This window comes from Neoarius graeffei, chromosome 7, assembly GCF_027579695.1.
Source record: "Neoarius graeffei isolate fNeoGra1 chromosome 7, fNeoGra1.pri, whole genome shotgun sequence".
Classification (NCBI taxonomy): domain Eukaryota; kingdom Metazoa; phylum Chordata; class Actinopteri; order Siluriformes; family Ariidae; genus Neoarius; species Neoarius graeffei.
The window spans coordinates 95,281,331-95,301,278 of NC_083575.1; the positions used below are offsets into that span (position 1 = coordinate 95,281,331).

General features: G+C 39.9%; 1 protein-coding gene across 1 annotated transcript in view; it reads left to right on the plus strand.

Annotated features, from left to right (window-relative positions):
• The window catches only part of tenm3 (teneurin transmembrane protein 3), an 813,838-nt gene that overhangs the window by 735,604 nt on the left and 58,286 nt on the right, over positions 1–19,948 (plus strand). The window contains exons 20-22 of the mRNA XM_060925037.1: positions 3,163–3,412; positions 17,294–17,526; positions 18,160–18,314. Of these exons, the coding sequence (XP_060781020.1) occupies positions 3,163–3,412; positions 17,294–17,526; positions 18,160–18,314 (638 nt within the window). The remainder of the gene's footprint in view (positions 1–3,162; positions 3,413–17,293; positions 17,527–18,159; positions 18,315–19,948) is intronic.

Below are 19,948 nucleotides of genomic sequence, written 5' to 3' on the forward strand. Positions count from 1 at the left end.
TTTATAATGCCAGTCTATGGGAACTGACTCACTTTTGAAGCCTGCCTCAAGTGGCCATTCGAGGAACTGCAGATTTTAGCACTTCAGCATTGGCTTCACTTTTCACTTTTCACTTTTCCGCCTGGTCCTTCCACACTGTATAGAGATTCTTTCAGATTGGATAAACAGCTAAACTTCATGTAATCATGGATAAAATGTTATTTAACTGCCAGATTAAATCGAACTGAATAATTTATATTTATATATATATCTATATATCTATATATATATATATATATATATATATGGAACATAGGAAGAGGTTGGTTTTTTTCTTCTTCTCTGATTTCCCTGATAGAACTCGTCAGTTCATATCAGGGTGATCTGAATCAATATGCAGTAAGTTATAAACTTGTCATGATGTGAAAAATCAAACAGAACTAAATAGAGTAAAAACTCAATAATTCCACTTTTTTTGCAAAAAAGAGACAAATCTGAATTTAGTGAATAACTTAGTATATAAGCTGCATTGTGTCTGGAAGAAATGTGGGCGTTTTTTCTCACGCCGCTATGACACACTTTTCCCACTTGTGTTTATTTTTACACCCAACCTGCGATACAGTCACCTGTTCAGTGATATCGATGCTTTCCACATCTTAATGCATTATTTGGTGAAATAAATACCACTTTATTGGCGAGTGAACTAAGAAAGGTAACAAAAATCATGGGCGCAGTCATGCTGGATGATGTCACTCGCTTCAGAGCGCTGATTGTCTGAAATTTGCCGAGTTGTGAAAAAGTGATATGAAGGCAGTTGCTGGTTTTTGAAACAAAAACACAAATATATCAGGATTTTACACCAGAGATGTATGTTTTTGTGAAAACACAAAGCTGCTGAACAGAAAGACGACACCCTCAATCCACTGGTGGTATCGGTTCGGTTTTTTTTCAGGCCATCAGCTTTTGCACTTGAACTCTTTGTATATAACAGGATGCCATTTATAGCAAAATGTAGTAAATAGTGAAGGAGTGGGTGAGAGGTTTTAGACACCAAGATTTATTAATTTCCTGTTGAAAAGATCTGTACCTGTTTGGAGTGCACTTAATGGAGTGTTGAAGAGCTGAAGTATGCTGAAGACACACACACACACCACATCACATTCAGGAAATTAAAAGGGATAAGGTACACACGGTACTCAACCTGCTCTCACTAGCTGGTGGCATTTCCTCCTGTGACTGACACACACACACACACACACACACACACACACACACACACACACACACACACACACACACACACACACACACTTTACTCCAGGCAGTGTGAGATTGAAGTTGGTAGTTTGAAGATTGACTTCTTTGTCAGAGAGAGAGAGAGAGAGTGTTTGAAGAGAGAGAAGGAAGACATGATCAGAAAGAAACAGGATAAAATCCCAGTCATGCTACAGTTTGCATTTCTTTGTGAAACTGATGTGAACAAAGTGGATGTGGAAGATTGGTGAGCAGATGCGTCAAAACAGTTTTATCATCAGTTTTATCGTCTCATTAGAGACATAAAGAGAGAACGACTGGTGAGCGAATGACTGTTTATACCTGCTATAACATAAACAATAACAGATACTAACCTGTTTATGGCTGTTCCATAACAATAAATGCAATTATGAATGGATAAAAATTGCGATGTGTCGTTAATTCATCAATCAAAAATTGTAACCATCAGCAAATCATCTGTGGTATAAGCAGGACAACACATTTCAGGCTGCGCTGTTACATGAAAATAATCCACACCATGGTGATGTGATGCTGCCCAATGCGAAGCAGAATAAGGTCTTATTCCTTACGTCACAATCCAAAGGAAGGAGCACGTGTTTAATGATCAACACAGCCAAAGCTACTGTATTTTTGGTATTGGTTAAAGATGTAAATTCCCATGTTGAGGTTCCCATTAGAGTTAAAGTGGCCCTAAAGGTTAACTCGTGAAATTTTTTCACATGAAAATTCTGTGATGTGAAACCATAGCTTGAGAGATAAAGAAAGAGAAAAAAAATAGGAGCATGATAGAAAGAGAATCAGGGAGGGAGAGAGAGAGAGAGAGAGAGTATATTCAGAAGTAAATTTTGCGTATTTCATAAAGGGCAATCCATGTGGCGGCACAAACCTGATTCCACCATGTGGTTTAAACTTTATCCGATTACTTCATGACCTTTTTTTTAGTACAGTCACACCTTTTTGTCTTTTACTGTCAGTTCTAAAATATGAGGCGAAGAATTGACAATGAATATTCTCAGGTTTACAGGTTTATATACAGCACAGCACCACCTGATCACATGACCACTGTGTTGAAGTGGTTGTGTTGAATGGTTTCTCCTCATTAGCATTACCAGATTCATTCCTCTTTCTTTTAGCTGTTTTCCTTCTTTTCAGGTCTGATTTGGCTCTTTAACTCCGTGACCGAGCTCACTGTGATTTCATTTGTGCCAGGCATTACCGACCCCTGCAGAGAGAAACAGGAAACGTGACCCACTTTTACTGCTGTTACAGGAACTGCGTGTGTGTGCGTGCGTGTGTGTGTGTGTGTGTGTGTGTGTGTGTGTGTGTGTGTGTGTGCGCATCGATTCTCACTGCAAAGTTAATTAACATCTCTGAAAAACCAGTACTGTTTGCTATAGAAGGACAGAAATACTATATAATATAGCAATCCAATTTAGATAAATAATTCAGTTAGATGGACGGTTTATAAGTCAGTCATGCAAGGGCAGAGGAATAGAGGATTGATGGCATGATGGAGAGAATAATAAAAGGAGGAAGGGTAGAGGGTGGGATAGTTGGAAAGCTCAGGGATGGATGGATGGAGTCATACATGAAATTATTGTGGATAGAAAATAGGCAGAGAGAGGAAGGGATGAGTGGAGGAATAAAGCAATAGATTGATAGATGGAGGGATGGACTGGTGGACTGATGGAGAGATTGATAGAGGGAGGCAGGGTTTGGAATGGTTGAGAGAGGGACAAAGATAAGAATAGATGGAATGATGAGAGGGATAGAGGACGGAATTGATGGTGTGGAGAGGAATGGATAGAGGGATGGATGGACATCCTTTTTTTAATTTAATTAAAATTGACTCACTGTTCCTCTCTCTCTCTCTCTCTCTCCCTCTCTCTCTCTCTCTCTCTCTCTCAGGTATCCTGTATAAGGGCAATGGGGAGAATGTGTTTATTTCCCAGCAGCCCCCGGTGATCAGCAGCATTATGGGTAATGGGCGGAGGCGCAGTATCTCCTGCCCCAGCTGTAATGGTCAGGCAGATGGTAACAAGCTGCTGGCTCCTGTGGCTCTGGCCTGCGGATTGGACGGCAGCATCTACGTGGGAGATTTTAACTACATCAGACGCATCTTCCCTTCAGGAAACGTCACCAGTGTCATGGAGCTCAGGTAGGGCACAGGAACAAGGGATGGAGGGAAGGGTGAGGGAGAAGGGATGGACATTGACTGGCCAACTGGCCAATTGACAATTGGCCTCCTTGACCAATAAGCCTAATTCTGATTCTGGATAGATATGTGTTTATGAATGGATTAACAGATGGATGGATGGATGGATGGATGGATGGATGGATGGAGAGAAGAATGCACAAAATTAATTGTAAATCAGGTTTAACTGGCCAATAAAACTGCTTCTGGAACTGAATGTATGGATTTGGAATAAGTAGATAGATTGATGGAGGTATTAATGGATGGATGTAATGGATTTTTGTGTAAATGAATGGTTAGATTTTGGATGGATGGATGGATGGATGGATAATTCGACAGATATAACTAGACAGACTGTGGAATGGATGGATAGATTTCATGATGGAAGGATGAACATTGTTATAAATTAAAGGACATGTTAGTGAATAATGACATGGCCAGAAAAAAGACTCAATTCTGATTCTGGATGGACATATGAATGAATTTTTGGGTGGATGGGTGGGGTGATGGTGGGATGGATGAATGGATGGATGGATGGATGGATGGATGGATGAGTGGTGGGTGGATGGGTGAAGTGATGATTGGATGGATGGATAGGACGATGTTTGGATGGGTGGGATGATGGTTGGATGGTTGAAAGGGTGGGGTGATGGCTGGATGTTTGGATGGGTGGGATGATGGTTGGATAGGTGTGGTGATGGATGGGTGGGTGGGGTGATAGCTGGATGGTTGGGTGGGTGGGATGATGGTTGGATGGGTGGAGTGATGGAGGAGTGAGTGGGGTTATGGTTGGATGGGTGAGGTGATGGAGGGGTGGGGTGATGGAGGGGTGAGGCTATGGTTGAATGGGTTGGGGTGATAGCTGGATGGTTGGGTGGGTGGGGTGATGGAGGGGTGGGTGGGGTGATGTTGGATTGGTGGGGTGATGGAGGGGTGGGGTTATGGTTGGATGGGTTGGGGTGATAGCTGGATGGTTGGATGGGTAGGGTGATGGAGGGGTGGGTGGGGTGAAGGTTGGATGGGTGGGGTGATAGCTGGATGGTTGGATGGGTGGGGTGATGGAGGGATGGGTGGGGTGATGGTGGGATGGGTGGGGTGATGGATGGGTAGGTGGGGTGATAGCTGGATGGTTGGGTGGGTGGGTGGGGTGATGGAGGGGTGGGGTTATGGTTAGATGGGTGGGATGATAGCTGGATGGGTGGGGTGATGGAGGGGTGGGTGGAGTTATGGTTGGATGGGTGGGGTGATGGGTGGGATGATAGCTGGATGGGTGGGGTGATGGAGGGGTGGGTGGAGTTATGGTTGGATGGGTGGGGTGATGGGTGGGTGGAGTGATGGATGGGTGGGGTGATGGAGGGGTGGGTGGGGTTATGGTTGGATGGGTGGGGTGATGTAGGGGTGGATGAAGTGCTGAATGATGTGATCCTTGTGACTTTCCTGACCTGAGTGTGTGTGAGATGTGTGTATTGTACAGAAGCAGTAGCAGTGTGTGTATGATGTTCTATATTTCACACCGTAGCCTCACAGTCACTAATAATTCATCCGTCTGTAGCTGCTGCAGTCTGTAGCCGCTCAACACAACATTTTTATTTATTTATTATTATTATTTATTTCTTGTCTGACTCTGTTTCTGAGAGTGAAGCTTGTCTGCATGTTTTTTTTTCCCCGAAAAACTCAAACAGGTTTATAAGCTGCCAGTTCAGTTCAGTTTCAGGTGAAAGCGAAGAAGCTTTGTTTTTTTTCTACAAGACTTTAGGATTTCATTGTTTATTCGTCAGAGTATCATGTTTGGAAAAAATGTAAATTTTTTGCTAATTTTTGTTCGACACTGTAGCTTTTATTAGTGTTTTATTAGTGTCTCTCATTTTTTTAATTGACAGAATATTTATTGATTTGCTTATTTATTTATTTTAGTTATTGGCTTGTGTGTTTATTTTAAATAATAAATAAAATAAAAGCATGGATAAAATTAAATAAAAGTAGTAAAAATTTTGAATTATAAGTAGAGTGTGATGCATAAAATTGTTTCACAATTTGTGCTTCCACACATGGATGTAGATAGATAGATAGATAGATAGATAGATAGATAGATAGATAGATAGATAGATAGATAGATAGAAATAAAGATTTTTTATTTCGAAACGAATAAATTAAACTAGTCATAGTCAAAATTATGACGTGACATCCATGATGAGGATAAATTAAATAATTAATGAAATAATATAAATTGTGTACAAATTAAATAAATTATATAAAAGTGAAAAGTAAAAATGAAAAATAAGATAATAAACAAACAAACACACTTAAGAGCACATAATTTTTACCTTCCTTGTGTTTCTTTCACCTGGAATTGTCAGTATTGTCCCTAATTTAAAAAAACATGTTTAAGGTAAAACCCTGGACCTTAAAGACCAGCGCTGTAGATTAAATTAATTTTTAGTGTAAAACTTTACAAATGTACACTACACACACTGCTTTGGTAAAAAGATTTTGCACAGTAAAGGTACAAAACATTGAGGGAAGATTAATGCTACAAGCCCTACTACTGTCCCTCAACCTACAGTGCTGCTTGAAAGTTTGTGAACCCTTTAGAATTTTCTATATTTCTGCATAAATATGACCTAAAACATCATCAGATTTTCACACAAGTCCTAAAAGTAGATAAAGAGAACCCAGTTAAACAAATGAGACAAAAATATTATACTTGGTCATTTATTTATTGAGGAAAATGATCCAATATTACATATCTGTGAGTGGCAAAAGTATGTGAACCTCTAGGATGAGCAGTTAATTTGAAGGTGAAATTAGAGTCAGGTGTTTTCAATCAATGGGATGACAATCAGGTGTGAGTGGGCACCCTGTTTTATTTAAAGAACAGGGATCTATCAAAGTCTGATCTTCACAACACATGTTTGTGGAAGTGTATCATGACACAAACAAAGGAGATTTCTGAGGACCTCAGAAAAAGCGTTGTTGATGCTCATCAGGCTGGAAAAGGTTACAAAACCATCTCTAAAGAGTTTGGGTTGAGCTCAGCTCTGGAGCAAGGTCGATAAGAGGGCAGAGGAAGTGTTTTAAATACAATCTTAAGGCCTCTCTGAAAGCCTGTAACATCAGTGTAGACAACTGGGAAGAGCTTGCCTCGGATCGCCCGCGACGGAGAAGAGCGACCCATGAGGGTGTTACCTCCTTTGAACTTGCCAGACGACGCAGGCAAGAGGAGAAGCGCCAAAATTGTAAAGAACGTGAAAGGACAACTCCTCCAACCACTTCCTTATTCATCTGTTCAGTGTGCCAGCGACCTTGCGCCTCCTGTATTGACCTCATGAGCCACCGTAGGGTGCATAAGTAACCCAGTCCTACTAACTCTGTGGACAATCCTACTCGTATCGAGGGATTCCTGATGATGAAAGAGTTTGGACTCCACCAATCCACAGTCAGACAGATTGTGTACAAATGGAAGAATTTCAAGACCACTGTTACCCTACCCAGGAGTGGTCGACCAACAAAGATCACTCCAAGAGCAAGGTGTGTAATAGTTGGCGAGGTCACAAAGGACCCCAGGGAAACTTCTAAGGAACTGAAGGCCTCTCTCACATTGGCTAATATTAATGTTCATGAGTCCACCATCAGGAGAACACTGAACAACAATGGTGTGCATGGCAGGGTTGCAAGGAGAAAGCCACTGCTCTCCAAAAAGAACATTGCTGCTCATCTGCAGTTTGCTAAAGATCACGTAGGCAAGCCAGAAGGCTATTGGAAAAACGTTTTGTGGATGGATGAGACCAAAATAGAAATTTCAGGTTTAAATGAGAAGTGTTATGTTTGGAGAAAGGAAAACACTGCATTCCAGCATAAGAACCTTATCCCATCTGTGAAACATGGTGGTGGTAGTACTGTATCATGGTTTGGGCCTGTTTTGCTGCATCTGGGCCAGGACGGCTTGCCATCATTGATGGAACAATGAATTCTGAATTATACCAGCAAATTCTAGAAAATGTCAGGACATCTGTCCATGAACTGAATCTCAAGAGAAGGTGGGTCATGCAGCAAGACAACGACCCTAAGCACACAAGTCATTCTAGCAAAGAATGGTTAAAGAAGAATAAAGTTAATGTTTTGGAATGGCCAAGTCAAAGTCCTGACCTTAATCCAATGGAAATGTTGTGGAAGGACCTGAAGCGAGCAGTTCATGTGAGGAAACCCACCAACATCCCAGAGTTGAAGCTGTTCTGTACGGAGGAACGGGCTAAAATTCCTCCAAGCCGGTGTGCAGGACTGATCAACAGTTACCGCAAACGTTTAGTTGCAGTTATTGCTGCACAAGGGGGTCACACCAGATACTGAAAGCAAAGGGTCACATACTTTTGCCACTCACAGATATGTAATATTGGATCATTTTCCTCAATAAATAAATGACCAAGTATAATATTTGTGTCTCATTTGTTTAACTAGGTTCTCTTTATCTACTTTTAGGACTTGTGTGAAAATCTGATGATGTTTTAGGTCATATTTATACAGAAATATAGAAAATTCTAAAGGGTTCACAAACTTTCAAGCACCACTACACACACCCACCCACCATACACACACACACACACACACACACACACACACACACACACACACACAATAACTTTTCCAGAATATCTCCTAATAAATAACGTTTACAGTCACGCCCTGGTTTACATCTGGGTCACAGCACCAGTATGATGAACTGGTCTGTCTCCCAGTGCAGGGTGTTTCTTGCCCAGCATTCTCAGGATAAAGAACTTCCTGAAAATGAAAGAATGGAGATGATATTTAGAGTTTTCATATTTCAGATTTCCGTATTGCGCTACTCGGTCCTGCAGATTTATCACTAAACCCCTCACATACCAAAGCAAAGTGTTCATGTTCAACTCTTTTTAATAAAGAGGTGTCTCTCTCTCTCTCTCGCTCCCTCTCTCCTCTCCCTCTCTGTCCCTCTCTGTTGTCTTTAGCGTATAGCCGCCTGCTGCTGCTGGTGATGTTAAATTAAATCTCCTTATTAAATGATATGTGTGTGTGTGTGTGTGTGTGTGTGTGTGTGTAGGAAAGGAAACGAATGGTCGGTCCTCGGCGTGACATATTCACAGCAGGTCCCCTGTCCAAATGAAAACGCAAGCTTTATGAAATCTCTCTTCATCGTGTGAGACGTAATCAGTCGTTATGGGCTCGTTAATGTCACGTTCACGCAGCGTTCATGTCTCTTAAAATGGCCATAAAAACAAAGTGTTTCAGAGATTTACGTACGTGTCTCTTACCGTTAGGGCAATTCCAGTACATGTTAAAAAAAAAAAAAGCAAAAAAAAAAGCACATATTAAATATCGAGTAAAACGCTTTCTTGTATATATTTTAATGCTTAAAAATATCTAAAATATTTAAAAAATTTATTTTAAAAACAGTAAATAAAACCTGATTTTTCTTTGTGATTCAGGTCACAATAACCTGCTTTACATTTTTACTCAAAGTGAAATTTTACTTTAAAAAAAAGTTTTTTTTTTTTTACAAACTCAACTCATTTCCTCACCTGAACATAAAAAAAGTAAAAAAAATTTAATTGTTTTATATTACAAAAATTATTTTAAGTTCATTTTAAAAACAAATAGATGCTAGTTGTTTTGGATTTTCTGATTTTCCTTCATTATTATCCACTTTATTTAATTAAAGACTTTTTTTAAATTGAATTTCCTGATTTTATCCGAACATTCAGCCATTTTTTCAGCTCACTAGTTACCTTATAAAATACCTCAAATATCAGATAAGACCTTTAAAAAAAAAACTGGTGTCTATCCAATTTAGTGTTACTATTTATTTATTTGTTTGTTTGTTTATAAGTTTATTTATTGTTACATTTTCTAAGTATAATTTATTTTAATAATTTGTTTATTTGGAATATTATTTCAAAGATTTAAATGTTTATTTATTTAAAATATATTTTATTATTTTTTTCGTGGTCTGGTTTCCATCAAATCCTGCGCTCTGATTGGCTGGCAAGCAGGTCTGTATCCTACGGTACAGACCCCAGTTACGGACCTCTGGCGACTCACTCATTCACAACAACAACAAACATAGTAGCAATTTTTGTGAACATTTATTTTCGCATTTCTCAGGAGAATAGCATTAATTTTACAGCATGGATAGCGATAACGACAGTGTTCACAGTGAAAGCGAGTTTTACTCCCCTGAGGAAGAAGAAATAAAAGAAGACATTTCAGGAGAAAGCTAAAAACCTCTAACTGCTGCTAACGCCGAGCAAAAACATGGCTGAATCCTGAATGACTCCTATTTGTATAAATAGGGGACTACATAGGCGGCAAAATGTAGTTTTTTTCCTGCCATGGAAGTGCACTTGTATACCGAGGAGGAAGCCATTTGCATTACAGCCGTGAATGAGGATTCAAAATGGCGGCTCGGCTCGGTTTTCCCTTTCGGGCGCTCTCGTTTTCTGTTAGAATTTGGTAAAGAAAAAAATAAATATATTATTTACCAGCTGAAGGTCGGTCCGTATGGTGAAATACCATGACCTCGGCCTTGAATACTGACCTCGGCCCAGAGGGCCTCGATCAGTACTTTCAAGACCTCGGTCACGGTATTTCACCATCCGGACCTCCCAGCTGGTAAATAACATATATATTTAATAATAGTGTTGGATATGGCGGTCTGTGCTTCATCTAAAAAAATCTGACTAAAAGTATTTAAAAAAAAAATTATTGTTTTTTTTTTAAACAAAATAATCAGTGCAGCTCGTCTAAATTACAAAATAAAATGCTGTTTATGTTCCAGAGATGGTGTTAGGCTCATTTTGACTCTGAGAGTAATCACTGAAATACTGACTCTAAATGCTAACAGAAGCTAGCAGCATGATGCTAATTGCATTACTAGCCATGTTATTTTATTTTTATTATCTTCTTGATTTAATTGAACAGGAAACTGCGCTGACTTGATGTGCGTGTGTGTGTGTGTGTGTGTGTGTGCGCGCTCTGTTTAGGTCCAAATGAACCTTTTGATTTGACTAAAAGTGGAACATTATTAAGAATGAAAGCTGATGTTAAATGTATAATGCCGTTGATGACTGTAAGCGATGGAGACGTTGAGCTGAAAGTGATGAGACGTGAGAACGGATTCACAGACTTTCATCAGTGTTTATAGGAAACGTACTGAGCTGGGAATGAGAGAGACATCTGAGTTAAAATAAATAAATCAAATATTCCTCAGTGTTCAGTGTGTGTGTGTGTGTGTGTGTGTGTGTGAGAGAGAGCTGCGGCGCTGAGACTCTGTGGAACTCCATCCTAACTTCACTCCCTTCTTCTCTTCCTCTTTCCTTTCCTTACGCACTTCCTGCTGTCAGAAATAAAGACTTCAGACACAGGTAAGTCTATAGAGCTGTGTGTGTGTGTGTGTGTGTGTGTGTGTGTGTGTGTGTGTGTGTGTGTGTGTGTGTGTGTGTGTGAAAATCCCTGTCTGTAGTTCACAATCTGAAATTCTTTTCAGTCACTTTCTATTACTGATATTAACTGCAAATCAGGAGACTCTCTCTCTCTCTCTCTCTCTCCTTCTTTTCTCTCTTTCTCTAACTCTCTCTCCATATCTCTCTCTCACTCTCTCCATCTCTCTCACTCTCTCCATCTCTCGCTCCATCTCCCTCTGTCTCTGTCTCTCTCTCTTTTATTGCTTCTTTGTCTCTTTCATTCTTTTTCCATCTTTCTCTCTTTTTCAGTCTTTCTTCTAATCCTTGAATGATAATCCTATCATTCTTTTTTTCCATCTTTTGTTGATAGTTTGAAACCATTTCTTCCTCTTTTTCTTTCTCAATGTTTATCTTCTTTTCTTTCTCCATTTCTCCCTCTCTTTGGACTCGCTCTCTCCATCTCTCTCTCTCTCTCCATCTCTCTCTAATTCTAACTCTTTCTAACTCTCTCCATCTCTCTCTCTCTCCATCTCTCTCTAATTCTAACTCTTTCTAACTCTCTCCATCTCTCTCTCTCTCCATCTCTCTCTAATTCTAACTCTTTCTAACTCTCTCCATCTCTCTCTCTCTCCATCTCTCTCTAATTCTAACTCTTTCTAACTCTCTCATCTCCCTCTCTCTCTCTCTTTCTAACTCTCTCCATCTCTCTCTCTCCATCTCGCTCTAATTCTAACTCTTTCTAACTCTCTCCATCTCTCTCTAATTCTAACTCTTTCTAACTCTCTCCATCTCTCTCTCTCTCTCCATCTCTCTCTAATTCTAACTCTTTCTAACTCTCTCCATCTCTCTCTAACTCTCTCACTAACTCTCCATCTCTGTCTGTCTCTCTCTTTCGAACTCTCTCCATCTCTCTCTAACTCTTTCACTAACTCTCCATCTCTGTCTGTCTCTCTCTCTCTTTCTAACTCTCTCCATCTCTCTCTAACTCTTTCACTAACTCTCCATCTCTGTCTGTCTCTCTCTTTCGAACTCTCTCCATCTCTCTCTAACTCTCTCGCTAACTCTCCATCTCTGTCTCTCTCTCTCTAACTCTCTCCATCTCTCTCTCTCCCTCTCTCGAACTCTTTCTAACTCTCTCCATCTCTCTTTCTCTACATTTTTCTTTTTTAACTCTTTATTTTTAGTCTTTCTGCTGCTGCATTTTCTCTTGTCTCTGTTTCATCACTTCATCTTTCCTTCTGTCTCAGTTTCTCTCTATATGTGTGTCTTTATTCAGCTTTCAGTCTCCATCTTTTTCTGCCTTTTTCTTGAACTTTGTGTGTTTCTCCCTCGGTTTTGACTCGGCCTCAGAGAAAAGAGACATTAATAGTTTATCCTTGTCTGAGTGTGTTTAGAACACAAGGGGAAATGATGGAGAACTGATTTCTGAACATTTCCTCTGAGACTCAATCTGTTTCTGTACAAAGAATCAACTTCCGATGTGTTCTTTATCTGTTTATATTTATACACACCGTATATAGCTGTGTGTGTTATGTTAAAAATATAGATATGTATTGCTATATCTGCTCTCTCCTTACACACTCCTGTCTTTGTGCTGCGAGTGCACACTCAGTGTGACAACAGCAAAGTCAACGAGGGCATGTTCAAGACTGAGATGTGTGTTAAAAGACCAGAATGAGACTCATCTGCTCAGCCTCAAGCATACACACACACACACACACACACACACACACACACACACACACACACATATGGTGACCAGGTTTCTGCCTCACACTATTCTTAGCCTCTTATAATTGACACGTCATGACAACGTGTTGATTTTCCTCAACAGACGTTTGCCATTTCATGTTTTTTTCCCTCTCAGGGAGAGTGTATGAGGATGACGGACAGGAAATGACAGATCGGTGGCAGTTATTATGGTCGCGTCACACTGTCGTGCTCTGCAGTCATGCTGAATTACACTCAGCCAAACACAACACACAGCTCGGTTCAGCTCTGAAGCACAGTGACGTGTAAATACACTCCCACAAACCAATACGACAGCCTTATACATCAACTTCCTGTTTGGAATGAACCCTGCCATAATGGTCTCAAAGCAGAAAGACACCCAGAGAAGAAATCTTTTCTGACATAAAACATCTAGTTAGTTAGCAAGCATTTTAGATTTAGCCAAATTTGAATTCCGGATTCTGATTGGTCAGAAGGCGTTGATTAATTTTCTATAACAGCAGCTCTGAGAATAGTGCAGGTTTTTATTAATGCACTCGTTCTGATACATTATCGTTTCTATAGTAACGACACATAAATGGATTAAAATCCATGTGTAATCATTGATCTGAAGAAAGGAGTTTTTTTATTTTACAATAGCATTGAACATATTTATCTGTTTTCCTATACTGTGTGTGTGTGTGTGTGTGTGTGTGTGTGTGTGTGTGTGTGTGTGTGTGTGTGTGTGAGGACAATAAAAAGTTTAATCTCCAGGATGTAAGCCGCTGTTTTATCCACAGTCTCCTCCAGTCCGCTTTCACCTTCTGTGCTGTTACATTCTGTCTTTAATGTCCATTAGACTCCATCAGACTCCTCACGATTCTCTTCCACTCCATGCAAAAGATACTCTGAGATTAAGCAGGACATTTTACACATTCATTCAGAAGTCTCATTAGATGTGATTGTGAATGTTATTTTTTAAACGTTGTTATTTTCTGGTTTGTACCTTTTTTGTTGTTGAACTCAGCATTGCTCTTTGTGATTCTATGAAGGTTTACTGTCAGAGTTCGGGGTTAGATTTAATGATGAGGGTTGAATGTTAGGGTTAAGGTTGAAAGTCAGTATTAGGGTTTAATGTTAGCATCAGGCTTGAAGTTCAGTACTTGGATTGGACAATAGAGTTGAAGGTTATTCTGAGAATTGAACATTAGTATTAGGACTGAAGGTCAGTATTAGGTTTGAACATTACACAGCAAATACCTCAGTGTTGAATTAACACTTTCACAGTTAATTTGTGTCCAACTGGACCTATATAAACACAGTAGAGTGTTAAATCAACACTCTGGGTGTTAATTCAACACTGGGGATTTTGCTGTGTAGAGTTTGGGTGAAAGGTCAGTATTAGGGTTGAACATTAGGGTTGAAGGTCAGTATTAGGGTTGAATGTTAGCATTAGGGTTGAACATTAGAATTAGGGTTGAAGGTCAGTATTAAGTTTGGACATCAAGGTTAGGACTGAATGTTAGCGTTAGGGTTGAACATCAGGGTTAGGGTTGAAGATGAGCATTAAGATTGAAGTTTAAGGTTAATTTTGAAGGCCTGTATTAGGATTAGGGTTGAAGGTCAGTATCAGGGTTGAACATTAGAGTGAAGGTTGAAGGTCAGTATTAAGGTTAAACATTAGCATTAGGTTTGAACATTAGGGTTAATGTTGAAGGTCAGTATTATGGTTGAACGTTGGGTTAAGGTTGAAGGTCAGTATTAAGGTTGACTGTTAGTATTAGGGTTGAATGTTAGGGTTAATGTTGAAGGTCAGTATTAGATTTGAATATTAGGGTTAAGTTTGAAGGTGAGGATTAGGGTTGAAGGTCAGTATTAGGGTTGAATGTTAGAATTAGGGTTGAACATCAATATTAGGGTTTAATGTTAGCATTAGGGTTGAACTTTAGAATTAGGGTTGAAGATCATTACTAGGGTTGAACATCAGGGTAAGGATTGAAGGTGAGCATTAGTTGTCAGTATTAGTGTTGAACATTAGCATTATGTTTGAAGTTCAGTATTATGGTTGAACGTTAGGGTTAATGTTGAAGGTTAGTATTAGGGTTGACTGTTAGGGTTAAGGTTGAAGGTCCATATTAGGATTAGGGTTGAAGGTCAGTATCAGTGTTGAACATTAGTGTGAGGGTTGAATGTTAGAATTAGGGTTGAAGGTCAGTATTAGAGTTGAACTTTAGAGCTGAATGTCAGTATCAGATTTGAACATTACGGTTAGGGTTGAATGTCAGTGTAAGGGTTGAATTTTAGAATTAGGGATGAATAATAGTGTTAGAGTTGAAGGTCAGTATTAGGGTTGAAGTTTAGGGTTAATGTTGAAAGTCAGTATTTGGGAGGAACATTAGGGTTAGAGTTGAAGTGCAGTATTAGGTTTGACCATTAGTGTTGAGGTTGAAGGTGAGCATTAGGGTTGAAGTTTAGGGTTCATGCTGAAGGTCAGTTTTAGGATTGAATGTTAGAATTAGGGTTGTACATTAGCATTAGGGTTGAACAATAGGGTCAAGGTTCAAGGCCAGTATTAGAGTTGAAAGTTAGGGTTAAGGTTGAAGGTCAGGGTTAGGGTTCAACATTAGCATTAGGGTTGAAGGTGAGTATTATGGTTGAAGTTTAGGGTTAATTGTAAAGGCCTGTATTAGGATTCCGGTTGAAGGTCAGTACCAGGGTTGAACATTAGGTTGAGGGTTGAATGTTAGAATTAGGGTTGAACATCAGTATTAGGGTTCAACATTCGGGTTAGGGTTGAAGGTCAGTATCAGGGTTGAAAATTAGGGTTAGGTTTGAAGGTCAGTATCAGGGTTTAACATTAGCATTAGGGTTGAAGGTCAGTGTTACGGTTAGGATTGAAGGTCAATATCAGGGTTGAACATTAGCATTAGGGTTGAAGGTCAGTATAAGGGTTGAACATTAGCATTAGGGTTGAACAATAGGGATCAGGTTGAAGGCCAGTAATTAGGGTTGAATGATAGGGATGAATATTAGAATTAGAGTTGAAGATAAGTATTAGGGTTGAAGGTGAGCATTAGGGTTGAAGTTTAGGGTTAATGTTGAAGGTCCGTATTAGGATTACGGTTGAAGGTCAGTATCAGCCGTTGAACAGTAGGGTGAGGGTTGAATGTTAGAATTAGGGTTGATGGTCAATATTAGCGTTGAACTTTAGGGTTAGAGTTGAACATCAGTATCAGGGTTGAACATTATGGTTAGGTTTGAAGGGAGGTGTCAGGGTTGAACATTAGGGTTAAGGTTGAAGGTCAGTACCAGGGTTGAATTTTAGAATTAGGGTTGAATGTTAGAATCAGTGTTGAAGGTCAATATTAGGGTTGAAGTTTAGGATTAATGCTATTAGGGTTAGGTTTGAAGGTCAGTATTAGGGTTGAATGTTAGAATTAGGGTTGAAGGTCAATATTAGGGTTGAACATTATGGATAGGGTTGAAGGTCAGTGTCAGTGTTGAACATTAGGGTTAACGTTGAAGTTCAGTACTAGGGTTGAATTTTAGAATTAGGGTTTAAGGTCAATATTATGGTTGAATATTAGCATTAGGGTTGAAGGTGAGCATTAGGGTTGAATTTAGGGTTAATGTTGAAGGTCCATATTAGGATTAGGTTTGAAGGTCAGTATTAGGGATGAACATTTGGGTGAGGATTGAGGGTCAGTATTATGGTTGAATGTTAGAATTAGCATTGAAGGTCAGTATCAGGATTGAACTTTAAGGTTAAGGTTGAAGGTCAGTAATAGATTTGAACAATAGTGTTAGGGTTGACGGTCTTAGTATTAGCATTGAACGTTAGTGTTGAATGTTAGCATTAATGTTGAATGTTAGGGTTAGGGTTGAATGTTAGAATTAGGGTTGAACAAAAGTGTTAAGGTTAAAGGACAGTATTAGGGTTGAATGTAGGGTGATAGTTGAAGGTCAATATTTGGGTTGAATATCAGGTTGAGGGTTGAATGTTAGCATTAGGGTGGAGCAATAGGGTAAAGATTGAAGGTCAGTATTAGGGTTGAAATTTAGAATTAGAGTTCACTGTTAGAAGTAGGGTTGAAGGTCAGTATTAGGGATGAACATTCGGGTTAGAGTTGAAGGTCAGTATTAGGGTTGAACATTTGTGTTACGGTTGAAGGTGTACATTTGGGTTGAAGTTTAGGGTTAATGTTGAAGATCCGTATTAGGGTTGAACGTTAGGGTTGAATGTTAGCATTAGGGTTGAACAATAGGGTTAAGATCGAAGGTCGGTATTAGGGTTGAAATTTAGAATTAGGGTTGAATGTTAGGGTGAGGGTTGAAGGTCAGTATTAGGGTTGAAGATTAGGGTTAATGTTGAAGAACCATATTAGTGTTAGGGTTGAAATCCAGTATTAGGGATGAACATTTATGTGAGGATTGAAGGTCAGTATCAAGGTTGACCTTTAGGGTTTGAGTTGAACGTCAGTATTAGGATTGAAGATTAGGGTTGAAGGTCAGTATCAGGGTTGAACATTAGGGTTGAAGGTCAGTATAAGGTTGAACATTAGCATTAGGGTTGAAGGTGAGGATTAGGGTTGAAGTTTAGGGTTGATGTTGAAGGTCCGTGTTAGGGTTGAACATTAGTGTTAAAAGTGTCTTCATTGTTTCTTGATGAGTAAATAAATGTTTTCCTCTTCCATCTCCATAGCAACAATCCAGCGCATAAGTACTACTTGGCGACGGATCCGATGTCAGGGCGGCTGTATGTGTCTGATACGAACTCACGCAGGATCTTCAGGCCCAAAGTTCTGACAGGGGTGAAGGAGCTGCTGCAGAACACTGAGGTGGTGGCAGGAACTGGAGAACAGTGCTTACCCTTTGACGAGAACCGCTGTGGAGACGGAGGGAAGGCCACCGAGGCCCTGCTGCTGGGTCCTAAAGGTAACTGGTTTCCATATAACTACCTACCTCTTTACATGTAGCTTGCTATTGTTTCTTTCGTGTGTGTGTGTAAAAGGACCTATAATATCCACAATGATGCTCTTATGATAAAACTGGAGGAATCACACCAGCAGATCTGCTGAGCAAATAAAACACTCTCATCACTCACACACACACCGTGGACATGGTGTGTGTGAGATCTGTGCATTTTTCACTTTCAGTTTAACAAAAGCACATTAGTCAAACACACACACAGACAGAGGGAGAATGTAAGCTCTCTTGGCTGAATACAAGAGTATTTTAGCTATTATTGTCCCCATGGCAACAACCAGATGTTCAGTAAGCTCTGGGTTGGCATCTAACACACACACACGGTCAAATGTGATGTGTTATCTGTAATCAGTATGGAATTCAACTGTTGTGCACTTTGATTTTGGCCTTATGTGAAGAAAATCCTGTGTGCGTGTGTGTGTGTCCTCCAAAGTCATTTTACCCTCACAAATTATTCAACACAGTCAAAGCAAAATGTGAATAATTCACAGCACACACTTTCATCGTGACCTGAAAAATGCAGGGCCAAACGTGACATGTATGCCATGTGTGTGTGTATATCTTGCTTCTTTCTTCCTGCAGGCATTGCAGTGGATAAAAATGGATTAATCTACTTTGTTGACGGGACGATGATCCGTAAAGTGGACCGCAATGGCATCATATCAACACTGCTGGGGTCAAACGATCTGACCTCTGCACGACCTTTAACCTGTGACACGAGCATGCATATTGGGCAGGTATGTGTGACTCCACCCCTTATTTTATTATTCACATCATTGAACATGGTTTTGTTTTAGAATATATTCTATATAATAGCTAAAAATATATAATGCATTCCATTTTATGATGGAAGTTCAGTGTTATAATATATTTCACAAATACATATCAAAATATACAAAACATTTAAACATATTTGAATATTTTCCATATAATCCATAATACATTTATATAAACAATGCATAACAACAAGAATTGACTAGACTAGAATCATCCGTTGTCCTTGAACTCCGGTGAAGCCAGAACAAAGTTCTTCCTCCAAAATCCTTTGTCATGCATTGCATTGATGATATCGTCAGAATAAAGCTGAGTATCATCTTCAATGATCTGTTTGAGGGTAGTTTGAGGACGACCAACTCTTCTTTTTCCTTCTGGTTGCCACATCAGTAACTTGCTGGCTGGTTCCTTTCCTCGGGTCACATGGCCAGCTAGGGCAAGCCTCCTCTTTCGAATTACTTGAGATAGAGCTGGAAGTGGGCCATACAATTGTGTGTTCGGGATATGATCCCTCCATGATACGTTGTAGATGGCGCGCAGCATCTTTGTGTATGTTCCATCCAACTTTACATTCCTGACTTTGTTTAATGCCCACGACTCAGAGCCATAGACAAGTATGGACTCTACACAAGCTTTGAAGACCTTTGTCTTGGTAGACTTTTTGATTGGAGCCTTCCAGACTCTCTTTAAAGAGTGTAGGGCGCCCCAAGCTTGACCGATTCTTGACTCAATATCATGGTCGCAGTCTGTATACCCTCCAAGATATTTAAAATCTTGAACACGTTCAATGTTGGAGCCATCAGATGCAGATACACCCTGTTGGGATGTAGGGTTCAGATGCATGTATTTGGTTTTGGAGGCATTCAAGTGTAGGCCGATAGCTTTGCATGCGTCTTCTACACGTCGAAGCAGGTCTTGAGCTTCTGCAACAGTATCCTCCAAGAGGGCGATATCATCAGCATAATCTAGATCTGGTAGAGTCTGTGCTGGGTATCGTCTACTACGACGTCTGTACAACGTGAGTCCATCAGTGTCTCGGATTGCAGTTCGCAGGGCATAATCAAGACAGATAATGAATAAAAAGGATGCAAGTGGATCACCTTGTAGTACACCGGTATTGATAAGAAAGGGGTCAGTCATTCCGTCTGGGGTGATAACTTGAGCAGAGGTGTTGTTATACATGACCCTTATTCCTTCAACCACTTCTTCTGGGATGCCGTAAGCAATCAGTATTTGCAGCATTTTCTCTCTGTTTATTGAGTTGAATGCTTTTCGAAAATCGATAAAAACTATGATTGCTTCCTTGCTAAAGTTCTTCAGCTCTTCTACAATACGGCGGAGGGCGAGAATGTGTGAGGAAGTGGACCTTCCTTGTCTGAATCCGTTTTGGTTATTCCTGAGGACATTGTCGATAACTGGCCGGATTCGATTCAGGAGGCATCGGTTATAGACTTTTGACGCAATCTGTGACAGTGCGATGCCTCTGTAATTGTCTGGCAGTCTAAGGTCTCCTTTTTTGGGGACTGGAACTAGGCCAGAAAGACCCCATTCCTCAGGACGGTTGCCAAAGTAAGTCTGATTGCAGAACTTACGGAGT